Source organism: Phalangium opilio, unplaced genomic scaffold (genome assembly GCF_054372755.1).
Source record: "Phalangium opilio isolate 3A_F unplaced genomic scaffold, DU_Popi_V2 ptg000088l_1, whole genome shotgun sequence".
Taxonomy (NCBI): Eukaryota; Metazoa; Arthropoda; class Arachnida; order Opiliones; family Phalangiidae; genus Phalangium; species Phalangium opilio.
Window position 1 is genome coordinate 3685225 of NW_028324193.1, and position 25419 is coordinate 3710643.

At 39.3% G+C, this 25419-nt stretch overlaps 1 protein-coding gene across 1 annotated transcript; it reads right to left on the reverse strand.

Annotated features, from left to right (window-relative positions):
- Window positions 1–3024: 3024 nt before the first annotated feature.
- Window positions 3025–10454, reverse strand: LOC149649116 (uncharacterized). Its single transcript, XM_089849449.1, has 4 exons — window positions 10395–10454; window positions 10189–10317; window positions 7672–7894; window positions 3025–3586 (listed from the first exon to the last, which is right to left on the reverse strand). The coding sequence occupies exons 1-4, from the start codon at window positions 10452–10454 to the stop codon at window positions 3456–3458; spliced, it is 543 nt and encodes a 180-aa protein (XP_089705575.1). The 3' UTR covers window positions 3025–3455.
- Between the last annotated feature and the right edge of the window lie 14965 nt (window positions 10455–25419).

The window sequence follows — 25419 nt, forward strand, 5'->3', positions numbered from 1 at the left end:
GTTTTGTAACTGGGATCGTACTTTCTCCGTAAAAACGTGCTAGTTGACTCTTTTTAGGCATTTTTAAAGGAAATGGCGATTCAATGGTACTTAGAAACACCTTTAGGTTTTATTAACTCTTCCAGGTGTAATTTAATCTGCAGGGTGTTTTTGTTTCAGTTGGAAGGTGTTCTATCACTGGGTGCTTAGAAAAACGGCACGGTGTTAATTGACCCTTATTGAAATGTTTATAAACGGAAATATAAGCCGCGTTTACACGAGCTTGCACAACCGTTGCCAACGCATTGGACACGATTACACAACCGTTTTTAACCGAATCAATTCCGAATCGCATTGTCGTTTAACTTAAAACTGTTTGAATGGTGGGGATTAACACCTTTGGGCTTTACTTAACACTTTTTTCCTCATATGGTGTGTTTTTAAGTTAAAGGTTTTTCAATATGAACTTAGATCGTGAAGGGTGAAGAGAGAAATCATCTATTAATTCTACCTGCATAGTGAAACATTCTAAAAATATCCCAAATATTTTGTTAATCAAAATTAATTTATAATTCTTCGGACTACCTTATACTAGATATTTGAAGGAATTCATACTTATTTTGATTTTTTAATCATTGGCAAATAATTCTCGGAGAGTTCAAAATGCTGAAATGTCTTGGAATTAGAGGAATTCATAAAATGACTTGAATTTTCCCTTAACACAGGTTTATACCTCTCCAAGAGACGATGACGTCACGAAGAGGTATAAAACTGGACTTGTCTGTGTGTGTGTCTGTCTATCACCACGTTCGCAGTTGGCAAATCGGAGCTACCGTGTTCGCAATTTTCGAACCGCGATCGCAGTTAACAGAAATTAGGAAAATTCTACTACATTACGCTATCTCCACACTTGTCTTTCGTATGGTATATACCACATACACGCAAATCTGTACTTATTGGCTTCTGACAACACCATCATATACTTATTGGTCTTCTGTGTATACCACATACACGCCAATCTGCAACATTGACTTCTACACCATTATCATAGTTGATGTTAAGATGTACGCGCTATCGGCTTAAGTTAAGAGAAATGACCAGCCTCCCAATGGCAGGACTTCCACCAAATGCTCACGCAATGGTGCTTATGCTTATCATTTGTGAATGAATCGCTTTATATACCCTAAATTTCCAAAAATTGTGAAAACGGTGTACGCTAGACGTCAAACGTCAACAATAGCTAAGTTTAAATTCATTTTAAGAATAACGTTTCTTAAAAAGGCTTAACTAGAATTAAGGTAAAATAATGACGATTAAAAAAATTAATATCAGTTATATTTATTTAATTATTTAAGATCATCTTCTTTTCTTTGGAACGGCACAAGTGAAAGTTTATATAGAACGAGTAATGAAGATTGCATATGAATAGAAACACAAGGTTAATAAAAAGCGAGTAGGATGAAATGATCTCTTACAAAATCATAACATTTTCTTATTGCTGAATATTAAATGAATATATGTTAAATATGTTTCGGCATTACGATTCCTTTTGTAGTTTTGTAGCTACAAAGCTCTATTTCATTTCAATATTCCAAGAAATTATTTTTATATTAATATTTCAAATTTGGTGTTTACTCTTTAATTCAGCTTTACTACATTTATATATAGGTTCAGAGTCGAACTCAACACGGTTCTCAGTCAAACTACACATGGTTCCGATTACAACTGAACAAGGTTTTGAAGCACACGCTACATGATTCAGGTAGGAACCTAATACTGTTCCAAAAGAAACTAACTTGGTTCAAAGAAAAACCCCAGCTCGGATCGTAGATGAACTCCTTAGGGCTTTATAGAGAACTCATATCAAAGGGTTCTATGTAGATCAAAAATGGGTTTAAAATAGGGGACAAGCGTTAAGAACCCTTTTCTCGGCAAAGTAGAACCTTTTTTTCTTAGAGTGTAAGGTTTATTAAATGCGATGGGAAAACTGATGGCTTTGCAGTCGAACTTATCCGTGGATTGAACCCAAATGGGAGTCAACGGAGTTTGATTCGGCAACGTTTTTATGCAAAAGATCCAAGTAGTTGACCGTATCATTCCTGGTATAGTCCGCCAAACCGGCGTTCATCTTCTGACAAAAGTTTTAAGGCCGAGGTGTCTCTCAATGTACCTCGGGTTTTTTAAACCCTTGCTATAGTGTTGTCAAAGTTCTGTAGAGTAGTCGAATCGAATACATCAATTGCCGCTTGTCCCGCGACAAGTAACGACAAAGCTAATTTTTGTGAGTCTGACCTGTGTTTGGCTGCAGACGCTTCCTCGAACAAGAGAAACCTTGGTTTGAACCATCTCTAATATTGATCCACATTATCGCTAAGGCGCAGCTAATCCTCCCATCCTTCGGAGCGAGCGAAGAAAATATAAAAGCGTATGGATTCGTCAGTCTGACACCATGTAACATTTCTTAAGCTTTGTCCACATTGAAGTCGCGCTCGCGTGTTCGCGCCCTCGTCCATTCGCATCTTCGCAACAGATCACGAAAAACATTTGCACTTCTGTTCTGATACACGCAAAAGTTTTGCTTTTCCCGTTCTGAGAGCCAATAATGTTTGAGAAATCATTGCGCCATCTGCCCCTCTCCATCGACGTTGTCCAAAGAGAAAAACGAAAAAATCGGCCAGCCTTCCTCTCGTCAGTGATTGGTGCTTTTCTCGCGAAGGCGCGAAATTCTTGGCCTAGTCGCGAGAAATTTGTATCTTCGCGAGGTGAGGACGCAAAGTAGCGAAAACCCAATGTGGACAGTAGCGCGATCTTGCAAACAAGCAAAGCGAAGATGCGAATTCGCAAAATGTGTCAGTCTGGATAGGCCTTTATTCGTTCTGACTGCTTGCATATTAATTACAACCCAGTCTCATTAACAACGACTCTTACTGACAGCTAACATGTTTTATTCTGTTTGGCGTCGTTCTACAAACTGCCTGGTTCGTGCTGGAACCGGCTAACAACAAATACAGCAATATGGTAATTTAAGTTATTTTATGCGGTGCTATGACTATTATTATTTATCACTAATCAAAAACAATTATTACATTACTTTATGAAATTTTAGGTAAAAGATTGATGCAAAATTGTGGAAGTTTATAGCAATTATCATAAGTTCATACGATATGTTCCATAAGTTTGTCACTGGTTACTGAGAGATTGACATGAAGTGACGTAGGTAAAAGGGAAGGAGCTGTAAGTCTCTAGCATTTCGAAGTATAAGTAGTGTCATACTTATGGAACATATCTTATAAACTTATGCAATTAGATGAACACTGTGCCTTTTGATAACATGGTAAAACGAGATACATTCAGGTGTGGTCATTTAAGCATCTTTAAGCATCTGGATAAGAGGTTAGAGAGTCTCTCTGCCAGAAAGACGAGTAAAGCCAGAGCGTTTCCGATGTTCAAGATGGCGAACGCGCCTTGCAGGTCCACTATGACCAAAGGTCTTGTCCCACTCTTTTCCTGGAGGTGGTCCGTGTCAAACATGCCCTTAATCCTTTCCCACTCAATCGTGTCCTTACGGAACGTTTCCAGGATACCACAATCCTGCAGACGAAGTACTCTGAATCACAAACAATAAGAATTAAGTTTTCTATTTAGTGTAATTGTTGGCTTTTTAAAACCGTAGTAGAGAACGCGGGTGGTCGCTTGTTTCCGCACAGTTTTATTTTTCACACCTTAAAAACCTATAGCCCGTTTCCGCACAGCTTTTCATTACCCATTTCCGCACAGTTTGCAAAACATTTTAAAAACCTTAAACTTATGATCCTGACCCATTGGACCGAAAATAGCCAGAATATTATGCTTTATGATTACAAAATTTTCGATGCTATTTAACGACAGATTAATTTTTAATGCAGATTTAACAAACGGAATTAAAAAATGCTCCTTTTACTTCTATTTTTTAACAAAAACACACTTGGTTTAACGCTTACGTCTATCAATACACTTTTTTATATCGATAGTGATATTGCAATGGTCAAATCACAAGTTTGCATGCCCCTATTGTAGCATAACCTAACCTAACCTAACCAAAATCTAACCCGAACCAAACCTAATCAACAAGTAAGTGAAAAAATTTTATTTGCAAACTGTGCGGAAATGGGTTATGGTAAAAAATGGTGAACTAAACTTTCAATGTAAAAACTGTGCGGAAATGGGCCATAAAAAGTGTGCTGAATTGGGCTATGATTCTCGAAAACTTTGCGAATCAATTAGCAAGCTGACAGCATGCGAGTTTATCCTCGATGTAACAAATTCTTAGGTTCATTAATAAAAAGTGCCTTTGAAAACAATGTGAAAAGAAAAAGATCAAAATTAGTTACCTAACAGATATTGGTTTGAAGTAACAGATATTTTAAAATTAAAATTAGTTTGAAATTTTATGGAGAATACTTGTGAAATTGTCTACAGCCTACTACACGTATTTGAAACCAGAGCTGTGCTAATTAATTAGATAGCTAATTCAATTTCTAATTAATTAGCAACATTTACTAATTGAAAATGGTAATTGAATTTTAATTACCTTAGTGCTAATTGAGAAGTAATTCTAATTAATTAGTATGATTCGGAAAGGTAATTATCTAATTACAATTTAATTAGATTTAGGATTAACTAATTAGCCAATTGGATTTTCAATTAATCTTTTACGCCAATTTGTTGGAAAAAAAATCGAGGAATTAATTCTTGATTCATCTATTTGAATATGAAAAAGCCTTGTTATATCGATGAGGAAACCTTAGTGCTACTCTAAATTTTTCAGCTCCTCAATTATTAGTTCGCAACTGCCCTATTTCGAAATTCCGACTGATTTACCTACTCGAATTAATAGCAGTGCGCATGTATTTACTACTCAGGAGTCCATTATAGGAACTGTGCAATAAAATGAAGAAATGAGACAAATTTTAACATGACGGAACACTCGAGGCCTGTCTCATTTTTCGAGAATAATTCATGGCTTCCGTACCCGTTTTTCAATGGCATTAAAACATTAAACTTTGCATTACCAAAGTACTTGGGCACTTTAAACTTTTATGTTTACTTATGGTTTTTTTTACCTTAATTAGAAAATAGTAATTCTAATTAATTAGTTTGATAAATAAATGTCTAATTTCTAATTGAATTTAATTAGTTTCTATATCTAATTGCTAATTGGCTAATTAATTAGTTCATAAATATTTCCCTAATTGCTAATTCTAATTCAATTAGTTGTCAGCTAATTAGCACAGCTCTGTTTGAAACTAAGGCCAAGAGGTCCGTGCACTCGAGCTGAAAGAACTCGCGGATATTTTAAATCTTGAAAATCCTGAAGTTTTTCTTTCTTTTGTCAGCGCGCACAAAGCTAGGTTACATAGAGACCTAGTTTTGCGCGTGCTGACAATCGATGTTGTAACAAGGTATATACAGAATAAGCTGTCGTTCGAGATAGGGAGTTGCCTATCCTATAGCGTGAGAACAAATTTCCTCACACGCATTTTTTATCCATGGTAAAACTATATCGCGGCGGTAATGCTTTGAAAGATCTATCAAATTTTTCAGTCTAACCCTCTCAGGTTATTCTTCACATTTCACTAACTACGGGCTCTTGATCGCTTTCGGGTGGATACCACCAAAGAGGGGGAGTAGAAGGCTTGGCTGGAGTGTTCTCGCTTTGAAAGTTTACCTCTAAGCTTCCGGTGTGCGCGCGCATCTTTCTCTGCCCTCTTATTGGTTGAAATACAGTGAACCGGATATTAGGAGGGAAATAAAACAAAGAAATAAAGAAGAAAAGCGAGAACATCCAAAATGCCTTTCCAAAGCCGCTAGCTTCAACTCCCCTCTTTCTACCCTCTTTGATACCCCGTGCGGGACCAAGTACATTTTTGGATTTCAATGCTATTTTTTAACTTAAGGTTTTTAGCATGCACATGGTGTATTTTTAGAATAAAAAATTAAAATAACATTGTGCATCATAAATGGATGTATTTTTAAATAGCTTACACCATATTGAGGGGATCTCGAAGCGGAGAGCCTTTTGGCACTTTGAAGATTGAAACAAAAGTATTACTTCATTATTAACCAATCACAGCTCTAAAAGGGAAGTGCTCATGTTTTTCACCATCAATTGACAGCAGGAATTGATCACTTCATTCAAGCAGAAGTTTATGACTTTTTCCCAAGGAAAATGTAAGACTCGCAGAGTTCATATTCGAAACCCTCAAGCTCTAGTACCGATCAACTTTCTACCTAAAATTAGCTCGCCAGATACGGTTAAGCGTGGCCTGTAATTGTGTTAAAAAATAGAAACGATCCAAGAACTGTTTCATTAGATCTTCCAAGATATTTTGACAATAGAGAGTTTAAGCATCCCCTAAACGCGTACGTGTAGCTACCTTCCACAGTGCATTAGACCAATGCATTGCCAAAGGTGGCTACACGTACGCGTATAGGGGATGCTTAAACTCTCTAATAAGGATATTGTTGGGGGGTGGAGAATGGTGAGTGAGATTGGTCATGGCCCACTTGATCATGCACCCACGGACGCTAGCTTCTCGGAATATAGAAGCCCATTCAATGAATTCTATTACCATGTATAAGAGCGAGTCTTACTTGATGTTAATTTCCTATTCCTTTGAATTCAAATTAATCCAAAATTAACATTAAGTTTTGTGGGAGATTGTACGTTTTTGGGATAAATCCTCTGCCCTATAGATCAAAATGATCTTAGTCATATACTTTCCAGGATAAGAGTGATCAACTCACGCGTCAATGAGTGCTATTAGAAGTAAGATAAGGGACTAGAAGTATCGAGTTAACCAAATACTTCACTTGGCGAAAGTGAATATTCTTGATAACACACCAACGGTTGGCCCTCTGGTAGCGGTTTCTGAATTCTCCCCCCCCCAACCCGTGAGACGCTCGTGGTGGTAGACGGCCAAACTAGATTCAAGCACCCGCGTCCGTGTTCCGCGGCTTTAGGTTGAGGAGAATTGGGTAGGAAACTTTTTTTGGATCTCGACCAATTTTTTTCTCTTTAATGGAGGTGCGATGGAAGCGGCATAAAATCCTCAAATTTGTGCCAGGATCTATTACCAATGATAGAGCACTTTACTTCTAGTCCCTTATCTTACTTCTGGTTCTATACAAGGTCTATCGCCAATTTCATCTTTACATGACAGCTTCAATCATCGTATTACAAAAAGGGGATAATAGAAGAAGAATGACACTCTGTTTCCTCTTAATACTTTAGTTAACGTCATTATTCCCAGGCTTACCTATTTTGTTTGCTCTACCGCTCATCAAACTTCAGATGGGCAACGCAACGCAAGGTGAATTCTATAAGTGTTTGGCACTAACTCCCCAGCAAGCAATCAACCCTCAAACTTTGATTGTCTTGACATGGGACAAAAATCCACAAGCGCATGCGTCTGACCAAATAGTTAAACGCTAATAGAGTAATGATGAGGGAACTATTTATCGCGTATGTGATTCGGTTAAGTAACCTTGCTCGAAATGTTCCGATGTTGGGAAGAATGGCGTTACAATTACCCCGCTTTGTGGTACACTTCTCTCGAAGAGAAGTATTATATACTTCTGGTAATACTAGATCCCCGGGATAGACAATAATAATTTTCTGAAAATTGAAAGTGAAGTTACATGTTTGCTTACCAGCGTGTCCCAAAAAAGTGTTAAAGAGTTGGTCACTAAGAAAGTGAAAATTGTTTTCTCCCAACCGAGCGACTGACCCTTGCATGTTCTCTCGGCCCCAACCGAACGCATACTTCTCGTGCAAGACCTTCAAGACACCCGAAGGCACCGATGTCGCCCCGGAACTGATCGGGTCTCGTCTGACTCCGTCGCCCAAGTGACCCAAACGACCGGTACTGATCGCCTACAAGTATACGGAAAGCATTTTAAGCATGGCGTCGGCTTCTTTCAACAATTCGAAACAGATTCCAATTTTTTGATTCAAAGATGTTTTCAATTCCGGTTGTCACGTGACGTTTTTAATCGAACCATCAACGAACCAAATGGCAAGGTAGTGCGTTATTTCTTGCTGCATCCGTTTCATAATGGCGACTAAAGCATGGTTTTCACTTGACCGAAAAAAACTACTTTGCAGCAGGACGTCAAACGTCAGATTGGCTTTTTAACGTTGTCGCCCATCGTTATAGCGATTTCACTTAGTGTAGCTCTCGCAAATAATGGAACCAAGGCTTACCGGATAAACTGAACATTGTACCAATTGCGGCCCATCTTTCTTTTTTTTTCTTTGTAACCTTTGTTGCAAATATCATAAAGATATGGATGGCTCCTAACCTCTTCAATAAAACTTTCAGCATTCGACTTCAGCAATCTCAGGGATTTGTACTACTTACTGACTCGATTAGGAACTAAATAAATAAAGACATGGCGGACCACGACGTGGTCGAAAATAACGTCACGCCTCTAGCTTATTGCTGAATGGCTCGCGCAGAGTGGCCAAAAAAAATAGAAAACAAACATCGCCACATTCAACGTTATTTCTGTACAGCGTAACTATGTTTTTTTCCGTTGTCGCTTGACGTCGGATGAAAAGTCGTGATTTACGCCAAGTGATAACCATGCTTTATGATTTCTACAAGAGATACAAAAACATAAGTTTGGAGAATAATTTGAAATATATATATAAAAACAATGCTTTTTGAACCCGAGATTACGATGGAATCATTACTGCTGAGAATAAACCAAGGCTGCGTTCAGTAACACTCATCAGGAAAAAACATAGATGTTTGGGAAAATGAAATCGGTTTTCTTTTGACGTCATGATGACGTTGCAGTTGTTGAACGGCATAATTTTGTGAAATCGATGCTTTTCAAAATGGCGACGACGATATTATGATAACGCTATGGTAGAGGCTTAAATAATAAACCGAACTGTTTACAAATATATTATACTTCAATTTATCAATTAAATCAAAACGCCTAGCTCTTAAAATTCTGTCATAATCCTTTTTTTAAAGAAATAATATATTACTTTTTAGTATGATCACAAGGTGAATAATCTAACACGTGGTATTATTATCCATAAGGATAATATTTGCCAATTCTTCATTATTAAAAATTGCAGAAGATTGGTATGAAGTTCCCTACTATTTTTTGTCACGGCGCAAAATGACGAAAATTCGTCATGTTCATCAATAAAACCTCCTCTCACAGCTGATTTTTCTGATGGGCAGCCGATGAGCATCATGACGTCACGCCCAAAGACGGGAAAAACCGTTCAGTAAGACATCGATGTCATCATTTAGCCATCGATGTTTTTGGTGCCGGTTACTGAACGCAGCCCAAATCGTTTTCGAATTTAAAATTGGTTCTTCGCGAGCTGCTTGAAACTACGCTTTTGTAATTAATTTTTAGCAGCAGACGCCATTTTGAAGAGATGCAGCACCGCTAAAAAATTTCCCTTGGCCACTCATGACGTAGCGTGTCCAAAATAACCACAAATGGAGAGTGACCGTATTTTTCCAGTTGCAGGTAATTGAACGGAGTCTTCATGAACCTTAAAGCACTAAACATTTCGAAACATAACCAGACTGGTTATAACCACAATTAGAAGATAGTTTTAGTTGATGTTAAAAATTGGCGCTTTGGTGGTACCAAGAAGTAATATCTAGTTTCCTAGGGAGAAGGTTCAAATTAGCCACATTTCCAGCTTTATTTCCAGTCCAAACGTAGGTCCAGAGTTAATTCCCACCTCTAAATTACAACCAGCATCTCCTAGGTTCTTGACACTCTCGTCAGCGCGACGCGAATGACGAAAATTACGTATATTCCGACTGAGGAGAGGCGAAATCGCGAGCGAAATAGCCCGACCTCCTTTTACGTCCCCCCTTGTATTTTGAAAGAGGGACTGGGACTATGGCGCGCGAATACTTAGGCATCTTATACCTTCTCCCTAGATATCACTTCTTAGTGATACCAAAATTATGCGACGCACGAGAAAGGGAATTCAACTATATCAAGACAATTCTAAACTTCAAATAAATTTTGAAAGCTAGAACTTAAATAAGAGGGGTTAACACATGATTTTTTTAGTGTACCACAGTCATTGAAAATATAAATGATCTAGTCAAAGGTAGGAGCGCTGTATTCCTCTAAACTAAAGGTGGCCACAAAAACTACTTTTATCCTTCTATGACTGACCTCTAAGGCTTGATGAAAGAAAGTGCTACGCAAACTGCCCGCAACTATCTTCCCTTGATGGACAGCGGCGGCTAATTGGTCAAGAGTGTCGATCGGATCCTCCAAACCCGGAAAGTTCAAAAAAGAAAACTGCGCAAAAAAAAGACACCATAATTAACATAAACACAAAGAAATAACAATTAGAACCTCTCCGTGACATACGTCACTCGGATAGGTAAAAAGTGAGACGCGTGATTCTCATTGCCTCTGAGCGAGGGGCTAGTCATTCGCCATAACTTTGTACGCCTGATTTCTTAATTTTTATGTGAAATCCGTTGATTACTGAGCGATTTCCTTGATTTCCGTGATTAGGATTAGTTTAGGTGATTTCCATAACCATTACACTGATTTCCCGTTATTGCCGTAGATAAATTGTGATTCCTGTTTGAATTCCAACGAATTCCGTTTTTGATGAATGCCGTGATTACCACTGGATTTCTATCTGAACTGATTACGATTTTTATTTTGGAATTACCGAATTCCTCGATTGATTATGCGTGATTAGTTCACAAAATTTGTGGTTTCCGAGGTGATTACGAAAGATTGTAAGTAAATCATGTGATTATTTCCGATTTTCTCATGATTTCACGTAATGTCCAGTGATTATCGGAGATTTCTGATTACCTTTGATTACCCACAAGAATGATTTTGATTACTGATGATTTTCTAAGAGTTCTAGAAATCAAGTAATCGATTTCTGCGGTTTTGTACACCTGATTATTCAAGTGACCAGGCCCGCCGAGAGACCTTGCGGGCCCCGGGAAAGGCAATGGTTTGGGCCCCTAGAAAACTTCTCCAAATCATTGGTATGGAAAATATCTGCACGCACATTGTCAGGTCCGGAATCCAAACGCTCTTTTCTCGTAGCAATTTAGGCATTTTATACCTTTATATCTTCCTTTTGGTTAAAGGTAAAAGTCTGCCCTTTCATTAACTAGTAATACTAATTTTAAGTTTGTATCTAATATAGTTTACGAAATACTTCAAATCAGTGTCCTATTATTACACTCACTGGCCGAGCATGAAAATTCTAAGGTACTTTAAGAACAGGTAGAAACTTAAATTTTGGGATTTATTTAGTAAGGAAAAATGGAAAAAATATTGAAATTTCTTTAAAATTATTTTTTTTTCTCACTTTAAAAACTTCCTTTATAATAAAGTGAGATCCATTAATATGGAGAACCATTGAAAAATCTATCAAGCTTAGCTTAGGAACTAATACACTGCAAAATTTCTGAGATGCCCTGAACCGCCAAGTTTCATACACATTTTTTGGAACTTTATAGAGTTTACATAGTCACTTGGCTACTCTTTTTTCCAATTCGGTTACTAAAAGGTCACTTTTCCAAAAATTTGTTACTAACTTACTATTCGTCACTTTTTTAGTTTTTGAGTCATTCAGTGTTATTTATCCTCTCGACCACAACGTAAAAGCTGATATATTTCAATCGCCTAGCTTGATGACGGTTTAAACGAAAAAATAACGATATCACATTTAATTAAACCAAAAAATTGTGAGGCTCGCTTAGCTCGCTGAAGAAATGCTTAAATTAATATTTAAAAACAATAAAATGCAAGTAAATAATTTGATTTATAACGACAACAATTAGTATAAGTACCATAATTACCCCTGATAAGTAAAACACGCCCTTTGGACTAATGTAACCAGCATGTTCATCTGAATCCTATACAAGTTAGGTATAAGCGATGCCGTGCGGCCTTTTTGTCCCAACTTTTTTAGCCAATGGGAGACGTTTCTAAGGGTGCCTCTAACTTCCCTGAAGTCTGACTTTGAATCTCGGTTAATGGATGGCATCATAATATTATCATGCCTCTAAGTACACAAATACGGGTTACAATTGGGCATCTTCCGCAGGCTACTGTGACGTCAGAACTCGTATAGCGCTAAGATCCGAAGAGAGAAAATTTTAAAATTTCTGTCGCGGTGCAGCTACAAAGCGGTCGAGACGATTTCTAAATGGGTCACATGATAAAAAATCATCCAATGGAGTAAAGGAGATTTTTACGTTTCGTATAGGCAGGCATTGGGGGGAACGAATTTTACTTAAGTAACCCCAAATCCCTCTCTCTCTCTCCTGAGATAGAGGCGGTTTCAGTCCTCAAACATTCTGAAAGGGATAAAAGAAACGCTAGGCTATAGGCAGTACAATTTTGTATTGAAGTTGAGGTGATAAATGATACGGAGAGAGTATAGGGTTTCATTAAAGGGAGCCAGACAAACACTATTGCCATAGGAGTAGCAGCCATTTCTCTACTTAGAGGCATTATAAACTTATGATAGCATTCATAGATTCTCGGTCAGAATTCTGAGTAAGTAAACATTAAGGTTTCGTCTGCTACACTAATGGGCACAGGCCACAGAAGCCTAAGCTACAAATATCGTAAGTGTTAATCATTATGGTTATTTAACCTACATAAATTGATGAATTAGTACCGTTATCCATCATTGTTTAATATATGTCGCAACAAAAATAATGTTTTAAGTTACAGCCCTAAACCTATACTCGCGCGCTTAAAGTTCGCCATTACACCAACACTGGTCCGTGGCCTAAAAGATATCTGTAGGGGAGGTCTGAATATGAGCCTCCGCGGACGATTTACAGTTTCAAATGACTACAAGAGGCCGCCTCCATCGTTTTTTGGGTGAAAATGCCGGTTACATTAGTCCTATGGGCGTGTTTTACTTATCAGGGGTAATTATGGTACTTATGCAATTACTTTGCATTATGAGATGTGCTCCAAAATGGTTTAATTAAATTTTTCTCTAGACCTTTTATGAGGTAGCCTTTCCTTTGACTGGAAATACCTAAGCCCATAGATTCGCTTACTAACGACACAGACCTTTAAAATACTTTTAATTATAGAAAATAATTATGATAATAAGTCATCTCTTAAAACATTCCGTTCGACCGGGCCCTTATTAGCTAAATTTTGTCCCATGTAGTCACTTTTTGCTGGCCTTTTTTATATGAATTAGTCTCTTATTCAACTAAATTTGACCGTATGAGTGACTATCAGCCCTGTGAAACTCTTTAGGCTTCTTTAATTTTAGCTCATAAAATATGAAGTAACAAGAAACCCTTTTATGAGTGACTGTGAGACGCTGTCTGTACTACTTGTGTTGCTAAATTATTAGACTACTTTGCCTAAAAACATAAATATCAACTTTGAAGTGAAAGAGCTGTTGGTGTAGGACTTATTGGCTTAATTTATGTTTGCCCGATCTTCTACAGAAAAGAAACAAGTGCAAAAATGTTTTCCGTGGCCTTTGGTGATTCTCGTGAGAAACAAAATTTAAATATTTTACTTTAAGTTATTCATGCTTAGTGGGGAAAGGCGAGAATAAACAACTGAGAACATTTTGGGAGAAAGCTTAAGTTATGAATCTACCACTCTTCATTCAATTTATACCATTTACCAGTGGCGTAGGAACCGGGGGGGCAGGGAGGGCTCGGAACTAAATGTTTTTTACGTACCCTATACCCAAACTGGGATATTAGGAAGTCAATGGGTCGAGTATAACTCTACCTCCAACGTAGATGAAAATCAGGCTATTATATTTCCCGTCACCGGGAACTCCGAGTCCTACATGGACTTGAAAAACACGCTCTTGCAAGTACAAGTAATAGTGGTTAAAGCGGATGGGTCTCTACCTAAAGCCGCTGTGTACGATGCGAATGGTGATTTAACTACTCAGGCGGATAAAGTTGGATCCACAAACCTATTACTCTTTAGTCTTTTTAGTGAACTACACGTATCATTGAATGATAGGTCAGTTACATCATGTCTTCAACAATACGCATTCAAGAGCATGATTCAACCGCTATTGACATTTGGTGGTCCAGCGAAGAAGAGTTTTTTGACCGGGGTACTATTCTATCAAGGCGGGGCATTTTGATGTTTTTTTGAAAATGAAGGGTTTGAGAAACGGAGTAAATTCGCCCAAAATGGGGTTATAGACTTGATTGGTGTCGTACACGCCGATATATGTCAGCAAAATCGCTTCATCCCTAACCTGGTCGATGGGAATTTTAAATTTATCAACGAATTCTGCTTACATGCGGATGGAATTAAAGCGAAAATTATATTTACCCACGCTTCGTTTTTCATAAAAAGAGTTAAACTAACACCTTAGATTATGATTTCACACGCTAAAACCCTGGAATTGGCCACGATGAAATATCCCATAACACGTACGGAATGTAATACGTTTTCCATATCTCAAGGAAATAAGATAGCAGTCAAAGACAATTTATTTAGCGGTCAACAACCGCATAAAGTTGTAATTGGATTTGTAGACCAGAACGCGTTTTTGGGTGATTATAAAATGTCGCATTTTAATTTTAAAAATTTCGCGCTGAGTCAAATCGCCTTATCCGTTGATGGGGTTAGCGTCCCGCATAAACCCTTAAACCCCAACATTAAGGATAACCTATCTATGAGATCGTACGCCAATCTCTTTTTTCAAACTGGACAATGGAATATCGACGAGGCAGGGCCGTCACCAGAGGGGGGTCCAGGTGGGCCCGGCCTACTCTGCAGTTGGTTTGGCCTTCCTTATGAAATTCATGGGAGGTGGGGAAAATATGGAATAGTTGGCCCTAAAGATACTTTTGTTAGAAGACAGAGCAATTAATTTCTGCGATAAAATGTAAAATGTGATGTGACGTCTTGGAATTTTTAGAAAGTAATAGCTATTCTGCTATAGAAGCTTAGATGATTTTTACCAAAATAGCATTTTCACTAGGAGAATGGGCTAGTTACCAGGGGGGGAGCAGCTATTCTTCCTTGTGTGAATGGTATGAATCCTCCATGTGTGAAAACCAGCTATATCAGGGTGAGAAATAAGCAATTTTTTTAAACTGGAGCTGTGGCCAATAGAGACAAGGTAGTTTAATTTAAAAGCTGGTCACTAACCATTTTTATTTTTGCTCACTCCAGATGGCGTTTGCAAAAATTTTAGACTCTATACGGGACAATTGACGAGGAGAAAGCCCCTCTGCAATAAAGTCTTTCTGAGGGTGTACGCTGGGTAGCGTATTACGCGGTATAACGCGGAAATACACTCGGGATTACTTTTAACAGTTTTTATTTCAATATTAGAACGAATTGTAGGCATATCGCCCGAATTTACAGCATTAAAACCTCCAAAGAAGTAATACAGGGAGAATACGCCAGTGGCTGATCCCTCAGACGACGCCGTTCGCTTCTCGTTGACGAAAGGAAAGCCACTCCGTAATAAAGTCTTTCTGAGGGTGTACGATGGGAAGCGTATAACGCTAGTTGCCTGATCCCTCGATCGATGTTCGGGGCTCGCAATGTTCGCCCTTTGCCTAGGCGCCTCGTTATCACGGAGATTCGATATAATATACGTAATTAACCTCGTATTTTAAGCTTAAGATGATACTGAGAATAAACTAAGGGGATATTGCAGCTGTAAAGAAGATACCTGCCGTTGGGGGCTGCAAATATCTGGGATTTGATACCTGCCGTTGAGGGCTGGGAATATCTGGGATTTGAAACGTGCCGTTGGGGCTGGGAATATCCGTGATTTGATACCTGCCGTTGAGGACTCGGTATATCTGGGATTTGATACCTGCCGTTGGGGTCTGCTAATATATGGGATTTGATACCTGCCGTTGGGGGCTGGGAATATCTTGGAATTGAAACGTGCCGTTGGGGGCCTGGAATATCCGGGATTTGAAACGTGCCACTGGGGGCGGCGTATATCTGGCATTTGATATTTGCCGTTGGGCGCTGCAAATATCTGGGATTTGATACCTGCCGTTGAAAGCTGGGAATATCTCGGATTTGAAACGTGCCGTTGGGGGCTGGGTATATCCGTGATTTGATACCTGCCGTTGAGTACTGGGAATATCTGGGATTTGATACCTGCCGTTGTGGGCTGGGAATATCTGCGATTGGATACCTGCCGTTGGGCGCTGGGAATATCTGCGATTGGATACCTGCCGTTGGGCGCTGGGAATATCTGCGATTGTATACCTGCCGTTGGGCGCTGGCAATATCTGAATTTGAAACATGCCGTTGCAGCCTGCAAATATCCGGGATTTGAAACGTGCCGTTGCAGGCTGTAAATATCCAGGATTTGAAACGTACCGTTGGGTTCTGCAAATATCTGGGATTTCATACCTACCGTTGGGGGCTGGGAATATCTGGCATTTGATTCCTGCCGTTGGGGGTTGGGTATATCTGGGAGACTGGGATTTGATACCTGCCGTTGAGTACTGGGAATATCTGGGATTTGATACCTGCCGTTGTGGGCTGGGAATATCTGCGATTGGATACCTGCCGTTGGAGGCTGGGAATATCTGCGATTGGATACCTGCCGTTGGGCGCTGGGAATATCTGAATTTGAAACATGCCGTTGCAGGCTGTAAATATCCGGGATTTGAAACGTACCGTTGGGTTCTGCAAATATCTGGGATTTCATACCTACCGTTGGGGGCTGGGAATATCTGGCATTTGATTCCTGCCGTTGGGGGTTTTGTATATCTGGGATTTGATACCTGCATTTGGGGGCTGCTAATATATTGGATTTGATACCTGCCGTTAGGGGATGGGTATATCTGGGATTTGATACCTGCCGTTGGGGGCTGGGTATATCTGGGATTTGATACCTGCCGTTGGGGGGCTGGGTATATCTGGGATTTGATACCTACCGTTGTGGGCTGGGTATATCTGGGATTTGATATATGCCGTTGGGGGATGGGTATATCTGAGATTTGATACCTGCCGTTGGGGGCTGGGTATATCTGAGTAGGGGAAATATGCCGTTCCCAGTGCAGGTACAGTGGAAGGCAGGGGAGAATGGAGGATGGGAGGATGGCAAGATGGCAGATGAGACTTTGTACGTAAGACTTTTAATTGACGCACCCCTCTCTCAGACCTGCAAGAGGGCGTTTTTGATTGACGCACCGTGCTCTCGCATCTGCAAGGGGTGTTTTTGATTGACAGGTCAATGAAGCGTGTTCGATTCATGGGTGTAGAAGTACATATATTGGAGTATGAAGATAGGGTGAATTATGATTTAAGAAATAAACAGTATATTAATTAGATTAAAATTTGAACCATTAATTTCTCCCGTATTAATCAAATGGTTAAGGGGGGTATGAAACTCCAGATGACGTTGTGGGAAAATAAAGAATCCCCAAAAATCCTTAGTGGGAAAAAGTATATTTCCCCATAAAACCCAAGTCACTAGATTATTCTAGAAAAATTAAAATTCACCATAAAACCCAGGTTAACGTTGTTTAAGGCCATGACGTAAAATGTACAGTCAAAGTTGTAGATTGTACGAGAATAATCTTCCCGAAAAAACCCACGGCGTAAATGACATTAATGTACAGTCAAAGCTAGGATGCTGATCTTATTAAATAGTATAAATAGCCAGGACCTGAGTTAGACCACCATCACAATCTCACTAAAGTTCGACGAGGAAAGAGGGAACAGCTACCAAGTACATTGTAAGTATAATTTTTGTGGACTTGGTGTTTTTTAAAATTAAAGTTTGAACGTAAATTTTTGTGTTAACAGGAAATTTTTTTTACCAAAGCTTAAGAAATCCGTGTTTGTTGACATTGATTTTCTTACTTGGAGAATTGTTGGAGTTGAACGGGAACAAATAGCCAAAGAGGTGGCCGTTACAACCGTAGAGAAAACACCGAGTGTTGGCTCATGGTCTTTCGCGCCTCCATACAGTGAAAAAGAACTTACATACGACACTGTGCGTCAGAAAAGGTGGCTTCTAAACAATTTACATGGCCTTGCCTGGAATGACGGGGTAACCCCCTACGAAAAACCCGGGGAGTGCATCAGGTCTGCAGTTCAAGGCTACGACCGCGTATTCTGTAAGGGAGAGGAAAAGTGTTTATTTTTGTTGAACATTATTAATCGGGAAGTTATAGACTTGAATGGAGTGGGATGTCCCAAAGCCAACGAAATCAACGATGAATGGACCCATCATTACATGCATGCTTAATCATAAAACTGTCCGTAATAATAAAAAGTATTTATGTGCACTATCTAAAGGTATATTATTTTCCGAGTGGATTTATAACCACAAAGAAATTGTAAATAAAAATTTAGGAGACGAATAAATATGAAATTCAAATTGTAACGTTTATTTAATTAACTTTATTTTCAAATTTGGTATGACACCGCGTAATTAGCAATAACACTGTGATTGATTAAAATGTCAACATGTTCAATTACCGCCCTGTCGAGCTGGGTGGCGAGCTCGTGTTCCTCCCCACCATTTAAGTTATTGCGGGCATCCCGCCTCCTCATCATGAACCTGAATATGGCGTTTTGAACGCTGATAATAGTACATAAGAGGAAAAATTGTCTTAGCGAATATATGTATATTGTAATTAATGTAAATAGAATTAAATATTTGATAATGTGTCATACCCATATCCATCGCAGTTCGGGGATGGGTGTGCACCATCCGGGGCGGGGTAAGCTCCATTGATATCCCTCGTTGGGCTAAGGGGGGTGGGGGGAATCCAAAATATATTAATAAATAATCTAAAACCTAGCTATATTTTCAACACACACCTTGGGCGTATATATCCCGAAATTAGATCCTCTAGGGTGACCAAAATGGTCCGGATAGAGGAGGTGGCCATACTCGGGAGTAACAAAACACGTATGGTATCCATGATGCTAAACGAAATTAATTGGCACTACTTATGGTGGGGTGTATAAATATGGATGAATTTACCGAAATCCATCACAGTTTACATTTAATACTACTTCTTCGTTAAAATCATCGAAATCGCCCAGGTCGGCGCTAATTACATTAAAACAAACTTAGTTATTGATACTAAACAACAATAATTGAAAAATTCACTTACATATCCCCGCGATGGATAATTGGGAATGTATCCACAGAATCACCCCCATCATCATCATCACCATCGTTTTCGACGATGAAGTTTAATACTTCATCGGCTCCCTCATCTTACAAGAAATCATCCTCCACTTCTTCAATTATTAATGGTGGACCATGCGGTGGCAGGCGAAATGGGTGTTGGCGATCCGGTGGCAGGTAAAATGGGTGCTGGCGCTGCGGTGGCAGGCCAAGATTTTGGCGATCCGGTGGCAGGCAAAATGGGTGTTGGCGATCCGGTGGAAGGCGAGATGGGTGTTTTCGATGCGGTGGCAGGCGAAATGGGTGTTGGCGATCCGGTGGCAGGCGAAATGGGTATTGGCGGTCCGGTGGCAGGAAAAATGGGTATTGGCGGTCCGATAGCAGGCGAAGTGGGTGCTGGCTATCCGGTGGCAGGCGAAATGGGTGCTGGCTCTCCGGTGGCAGGCGAAATGGGTGTTGGCGATCCGGTGGCAGGCAAAATGGGTGTTGGCGATCCGGTGGCAGGCAAAATGGGTGTTGGCGATCCGGTGGGAGGCAAAATGGTTCTTGGCGATGCCCTGGCAGGCAAAATGGGTACTGGCGGTCCGGAGGCAGGAGAAGGTGTTGGCGATCCGGTGGCAGGCGAAATGGGTGCTGGCGATCCGGTGGCAGGCGAAATGGGTGCTGGCGATCCGGTGGCAGGCGAAATGGGTGCTGGCGATCCGGTGGCAGGCAAAATGGGTGCTGGCGATTCGATGGCAGGCGGAAGATGATAGCGATCCGGTGACAGGCAAAATGGGTGCTGGCTCTCCGGTGGCAGGCGAAATGGGTGCTGGCTCTCCGGTGGCAGGCGAAATGGGTGCTGGCGATCCGGTGGCAGTTAAAATGGGTGTTGGCGATCCGGTGGCAGTTAAAATGGGTGTTGGCGATCCGGTGGGAGGCAAAATGGTTGTTGGCGATGCGGTGGCAGGCAAAATGGGTACTGGCGGTCCGGTGGCAGGCAAAAAAGGTGTTGGCGGTCCGGTGGCAGGCAAAATGGTTGCTGGCGCTGCGGTGGCAGGCAAAATGGATGTTGGCGATCCGGTGGCAGGCGAAATGGGTGTTGGCGCTGCGGTGGCAGGCGAAGATGTTGGCGATCCGGTGGCAAGCGAAATGGGTGTTGGCGCTGGTTATCACGCATTTACAGGATCTGATGTTGCTGGAAAGTTTTGTGGGCATTCCAAAGAAAAGTCTTTCAAAACATTTATAACAAGCGACGATGGGATCCTAAATGCCTTAGATAAATTAGGAGAACTAGAAATGGTGGGAAACAGTATTGTCGAGGAAAACCTTATGAGATATGTTTGCCAACTCTACAATCCAAAGAAACAGGAGCCGCTGGAACTTCTACGTTGGAACCTTTATTCATCGCGCAGTTTGCAGGGTGAAAATCTTCCTCCGACAAGGGGCGCAATGAAACCCCATATATTAAGAGCTCACTATCTTTGCTTGGTGTGGAAGAGATCAAAGGAAAATAATCCCGACTTGCCATTTCCGGAGGACTTTGGGTCGAAAAAGAAGAACGACAACTCCGGTAGCTATGAAGCCATAACTAGTTTCGAGCTACCCGCTCCTGAAGAAATTTTGGAGCTCGTCAAATGCGGTTGTTAAACGGGCTGCAAAGGCAATTGTTCTTGTCGAAAAAATCATCTTTGTTGCACAGACGCTTGTGCACGCTTATATGCACTAATGTTCCTACTCTGTCTTTTGACAGCATGTCCGACGATGACAGTGAATAGCTTTTTTGTGACATTTTGACCTTGTAATGTTTTTGTTTTTGTTCCTGACTTATTAAACTTACAAAAAAACCATAATTTTCTTCAAGTATTGCGTAAACCTACTTTCCAAATAATGCAACTCTATCAAAACTAAAGAGTGATTTATATTTGTAATTTTCTAAAACTGTGGCAATTAAATTCAATACGGTATTTAAGGTGACGATACTACGATTAGAAACACCAAATTTGAAAAATAACGGGACTTTTTCTGGACCATAGAGAGGTTTCCTAATTGGAGGGGGTAACTTCAAAGACTCATAGTGAGGTTGTGATTAAACTTTGACCTTAGTGCCGGGTACTTTTCAAGGCCCGGACGTCTATTAAAAATTGATGTTCACAAAATATTATTATAAAAAGTAAAGCACTACTGTTACCGGCGCAATTTATGCATTTTTGAAAATGAGGGGGGACATTTAAGGCGCACTCCCCTTAAACTACAACACTGAGCCTCTCACAAAAATTAAGGCATGTACGCCCTATTTATGGAATTCATAGGAATTTTAGTTTGAATTTTTAAACCAATTGGTTGCGCCATAAAAAATTAAAAACCCATTTTCAAAATGGGGGTTTTTCATCCCCTTCCCCCCTTTAATACGGCACTGCCAAAGTGGGAACAGCGATTTTATTTTTCTTTGACAAGCCTAAATTGATAATCAGTAGTAAAATCGGTTTTTACAGAACTCCCAAGGAGAATTACAATTCCCCCTGTACTATAGGGCCTATCCGCTTCTCAGAACCATCCTGAAATATTAAGTTTTTTTGTATTTTTCAATATTAAATTGATATGTAAACATTTAAGTTCGAAACTGTTCCTAAATTCAGTGTTTTTCACAGATACAACTGTAAATTATCCTGTTTTGATCTGTTTTGAAAATCTGTATTCTTTGCCGTAATGTCTGTATTTTATACTGTCTGAATCTGTACCATATGCTCTTTTTATCGGGTTTTTTCATCTTTGGCAGCTGTGTGCATGGTAGAAATTTTCATTCAAACGTAATTGCTAAAAACAAAAGTCTTAAAATCCCTCATAAAAAATGATATATATCATTAGAAAATAATATATAGCTCCCTATAAGTATGAAACTCTCCATTTAAGCCATTTAAACAGCATTTTCTTCCATTGAAATTTGTAAAAAGTTTCTAATGCCACCTATGAAGAGTTTTTGCCGTTAAAAGGTGAAATACTTCTTTGGAAAATTTTCATTTTTTTATTGTAATTAAATAATTAAAAGTCTAGAAGTTATTATTATGATAATTATAACTATAACTGATTAAGTACATGTCAAAATTATCATAATAATTTAATAGATGGCGTGAGATTTTGGCGAACGAGGATAGCGCCTACACTGGTAAGGAGTAAGGAGCATCTTGAGTCTCTATGGGTGCGGCGATATTTCCCCGGCCCATCGTGCCTTTCGCGGAAACCTTAGGTGGTGGCAGTGGTTTCGCCCCCCTTTTACTCGTAGTACCGAAACTTCTCCCACGGGGCGTAAAAGCGTAAGCGCGAAATTTGGGAGCAAATGCTGTAGTATGAAAATGTACTACGTTTCATACTTATAGGGAGCAATATATTATTTTCTTATGATAATATTAAATGGTACTTTTGAAGTTGAAACAACATATATCTTTAACATGAAATTATTCTAGCATTCAAATTCATCAAAATTGTAGATCTTGGTGTTGGGTTTTATTAAGAGGGACTTTTTATGGTGGGTAAAACCCAATAAAACCCGCGGGTTTTTTAGGCTGGGTTTTTAATTCAAACCCTGATCATAAGGGTGTTGGGGGCACGGTAGACACAGCCGAGTGTGAGCCAGGTGGTAGAAAGTTCGGGTTCCATTTCAATCCAAACTGACTGGGCTAATTGATCAGGGAGAGAAAGTTCGTGAAATAGGAAGTCTGACATGCGGTAGATTATGACACCGCCTTCAGGGCGATGTGGAAGGTCAACGAGGATCAACGTAAACCCTGAGAGATTGTAGACGGTAATTTTGGTGAAGGTTTCCAGGTTTCAGTGATACATATAAAATCTGCACCCCATGCTTAAGATAGAGTTTGGAGATCTTTGCGTTTACAGTAGAGACTTTGAGCATAAACATACACTACTTTCAGAGTTGAAGCTGGTTGAGTAATTGCGGTAGGTGGTGGTGAGGGGGGGGGTTTGAGACTGAGGTAGTGGGAAAAATTCTTGGCTGGCGAATGGGACATGCCTTGGGAGAGGGAAAAGTATTTTAGTATTTTTTTGGAATGGCGGTAGAGCTAGGGTCTATTAAATTAGTCGGATGGGATATGTCCCTCTCACGGGGCAAAATTTGGCCAAGCCTAATAACTTGGTTAAATTCTACATTGGTTCGCCGCCTCCGAAGATCTTCAACAAGTAAATTATGGGAGCAGCGTTGCTCGGCAGAGCGATCAAACGATTTAGGATACTCAAAAGAGTTCTGGTGCCGCCAGTCCTGGATAGCATGTGTGAAGTATCGGCCATAACTGAGGTAAATTAAAGCCGCAGTGGGCGGGGATGGCATTGGCAGTAAGTGCCCACACGATCTATACGGAATTTCTAGCAATGCAAATAGGAGAAGTCTAAATCTTGGAGAATCCGAGTCATCACTATAAGTCCGGAACATGAAATAGTCGAGCATTGTATTTCCTAAATATTAAACTTTACTTTTGCCATGGTAAAGATATTATAATAAAAGACTAGTTTACGAAGAAATACTCAAGGTAATCATTGAAACTTAATTGGGTGTAAAATTTCTAATAAAGGTGGAGAGCTTTCGACCCGAGGGTCTTCATCAGTCCAAGCCAACTGTTGGCTCTAAATTATACCAGAAATAAAAACCTATGACGTCATCTCGGTTTTTTGTTAATCAGATTGCGCCCTCTTACGGCTAAGATGTTTATCATCGATCACACCCCATAGTGTTGATTCACTACTACCCTGATTTAAATTAAGTGTTCCAGATTTTTTGATAAATAGGCCTTCAATAAATTTTCTTTTTCGCCAATGTTTTTCATGATATAAAATCTTTGGTTCTTTAAAGTCTATTATGTGACCTTTCGAGACCCAGACGTGTGTAGCTAAGCCATTCTCCTTATCAAAATTTTTATACATTGTTTAAGTCCATTGAATCTATTTTTTAGGGTTTGTTGGGTTTCGCCAACATAAGTTTTACTACAGGTTTGGCAATTTACTTGGTAGACAACGCAACGGTTCTCTAATAAATTTATGTTTTGTTTTGGTCTATTTTTAACTAGGTGATCTCTGACCGTTTTTCCCCCCGCATGAATTAATTGAATACCAAATTTACCCTTAAAAGTTTATTGATGATTTGGATAATTACTATTGATTAATTGCTTTTTAACTAAGGCTTTATCTATGTCAGGTTCGTCGGATATTTTTAATACAATATTTTAGGCATTTTACTATACCACTTTTTACATTATGGCTGTGGGATGAATTAAAATTTAAATAATGTTTACAATGTGTTGGCTTTTGACAGAGAGTGCATTTTAAGCACAAATTATCTCCTGCTCTTTTAGTTGAAATGTTAAGAAATGGAAGAATTCCATTGTTTTCAAGTTCTATTGCAAATCTAATTGAATTATCCAAACTAAGTCCAACAATAAATTTGTATTATCCCTAACGTTTATTAGAATAACAAAGAAGTGATCAACGAACCTGACCCATAGTTTTATATTTCGTGCCATTCTTTTCTGATAATTTTTGTTCTGCAAATTCCAAGTATAGATTTGCTAAAACACTAGAAAATGGGTTGCCCATGGCTAAACCTCTAGTTTGAACGTGTAATTTTTCCTCAAAGCTAAAGTATGTGTTTTCAATGCATATTCGACTAAGTTCCACAATTGAACTAACGGATAAATCAGTTCTATTTTTTAAAATGGGATCTAGTGTTAATTTGGATTTTAGTACCTCGAGAACACCATCTATCGGTACTCGAGTGTATAAATTTATTACGTCTAAACTAAGGATCGAATCAGAGTCAAAAACCTGTATATTTTTAACTTTTTCTAGAAAATCATAAGAATTTTTGAGGCTACGTTTAGTATTGTTAATGAGGGGGGAGATTTAGCAAGATAATATGGGGGTCCATCAATGCTGGACACAATTAAACGAAATGAGCAACCCATTTTATGGACTTTAGGTAAACCGTAAACATGTGATGGTTTTAAATTACTTGATATGAACCTAAAATAGGACCTCTTATCTAGTTCTTTAATTTTAATGCACTCAGTGATTTTGGGACGTACAAGTTTGTCGATTTTTAAAGAACAATCATTTTTAATCCCAATATAATCACCACTGTTTTCAAGTATTTTCAGTCTAGAATTACTATTTTACCGCCCTTATCCGCGTAAATAATTTTAATATTTGGGTTATTTTTTAAATTTTTCCAAGCAATTTTTTCATTACTGTTTAAGTTATCAAAAAATTTGTCCGTTAGTGGTTTTTCAAAGCAG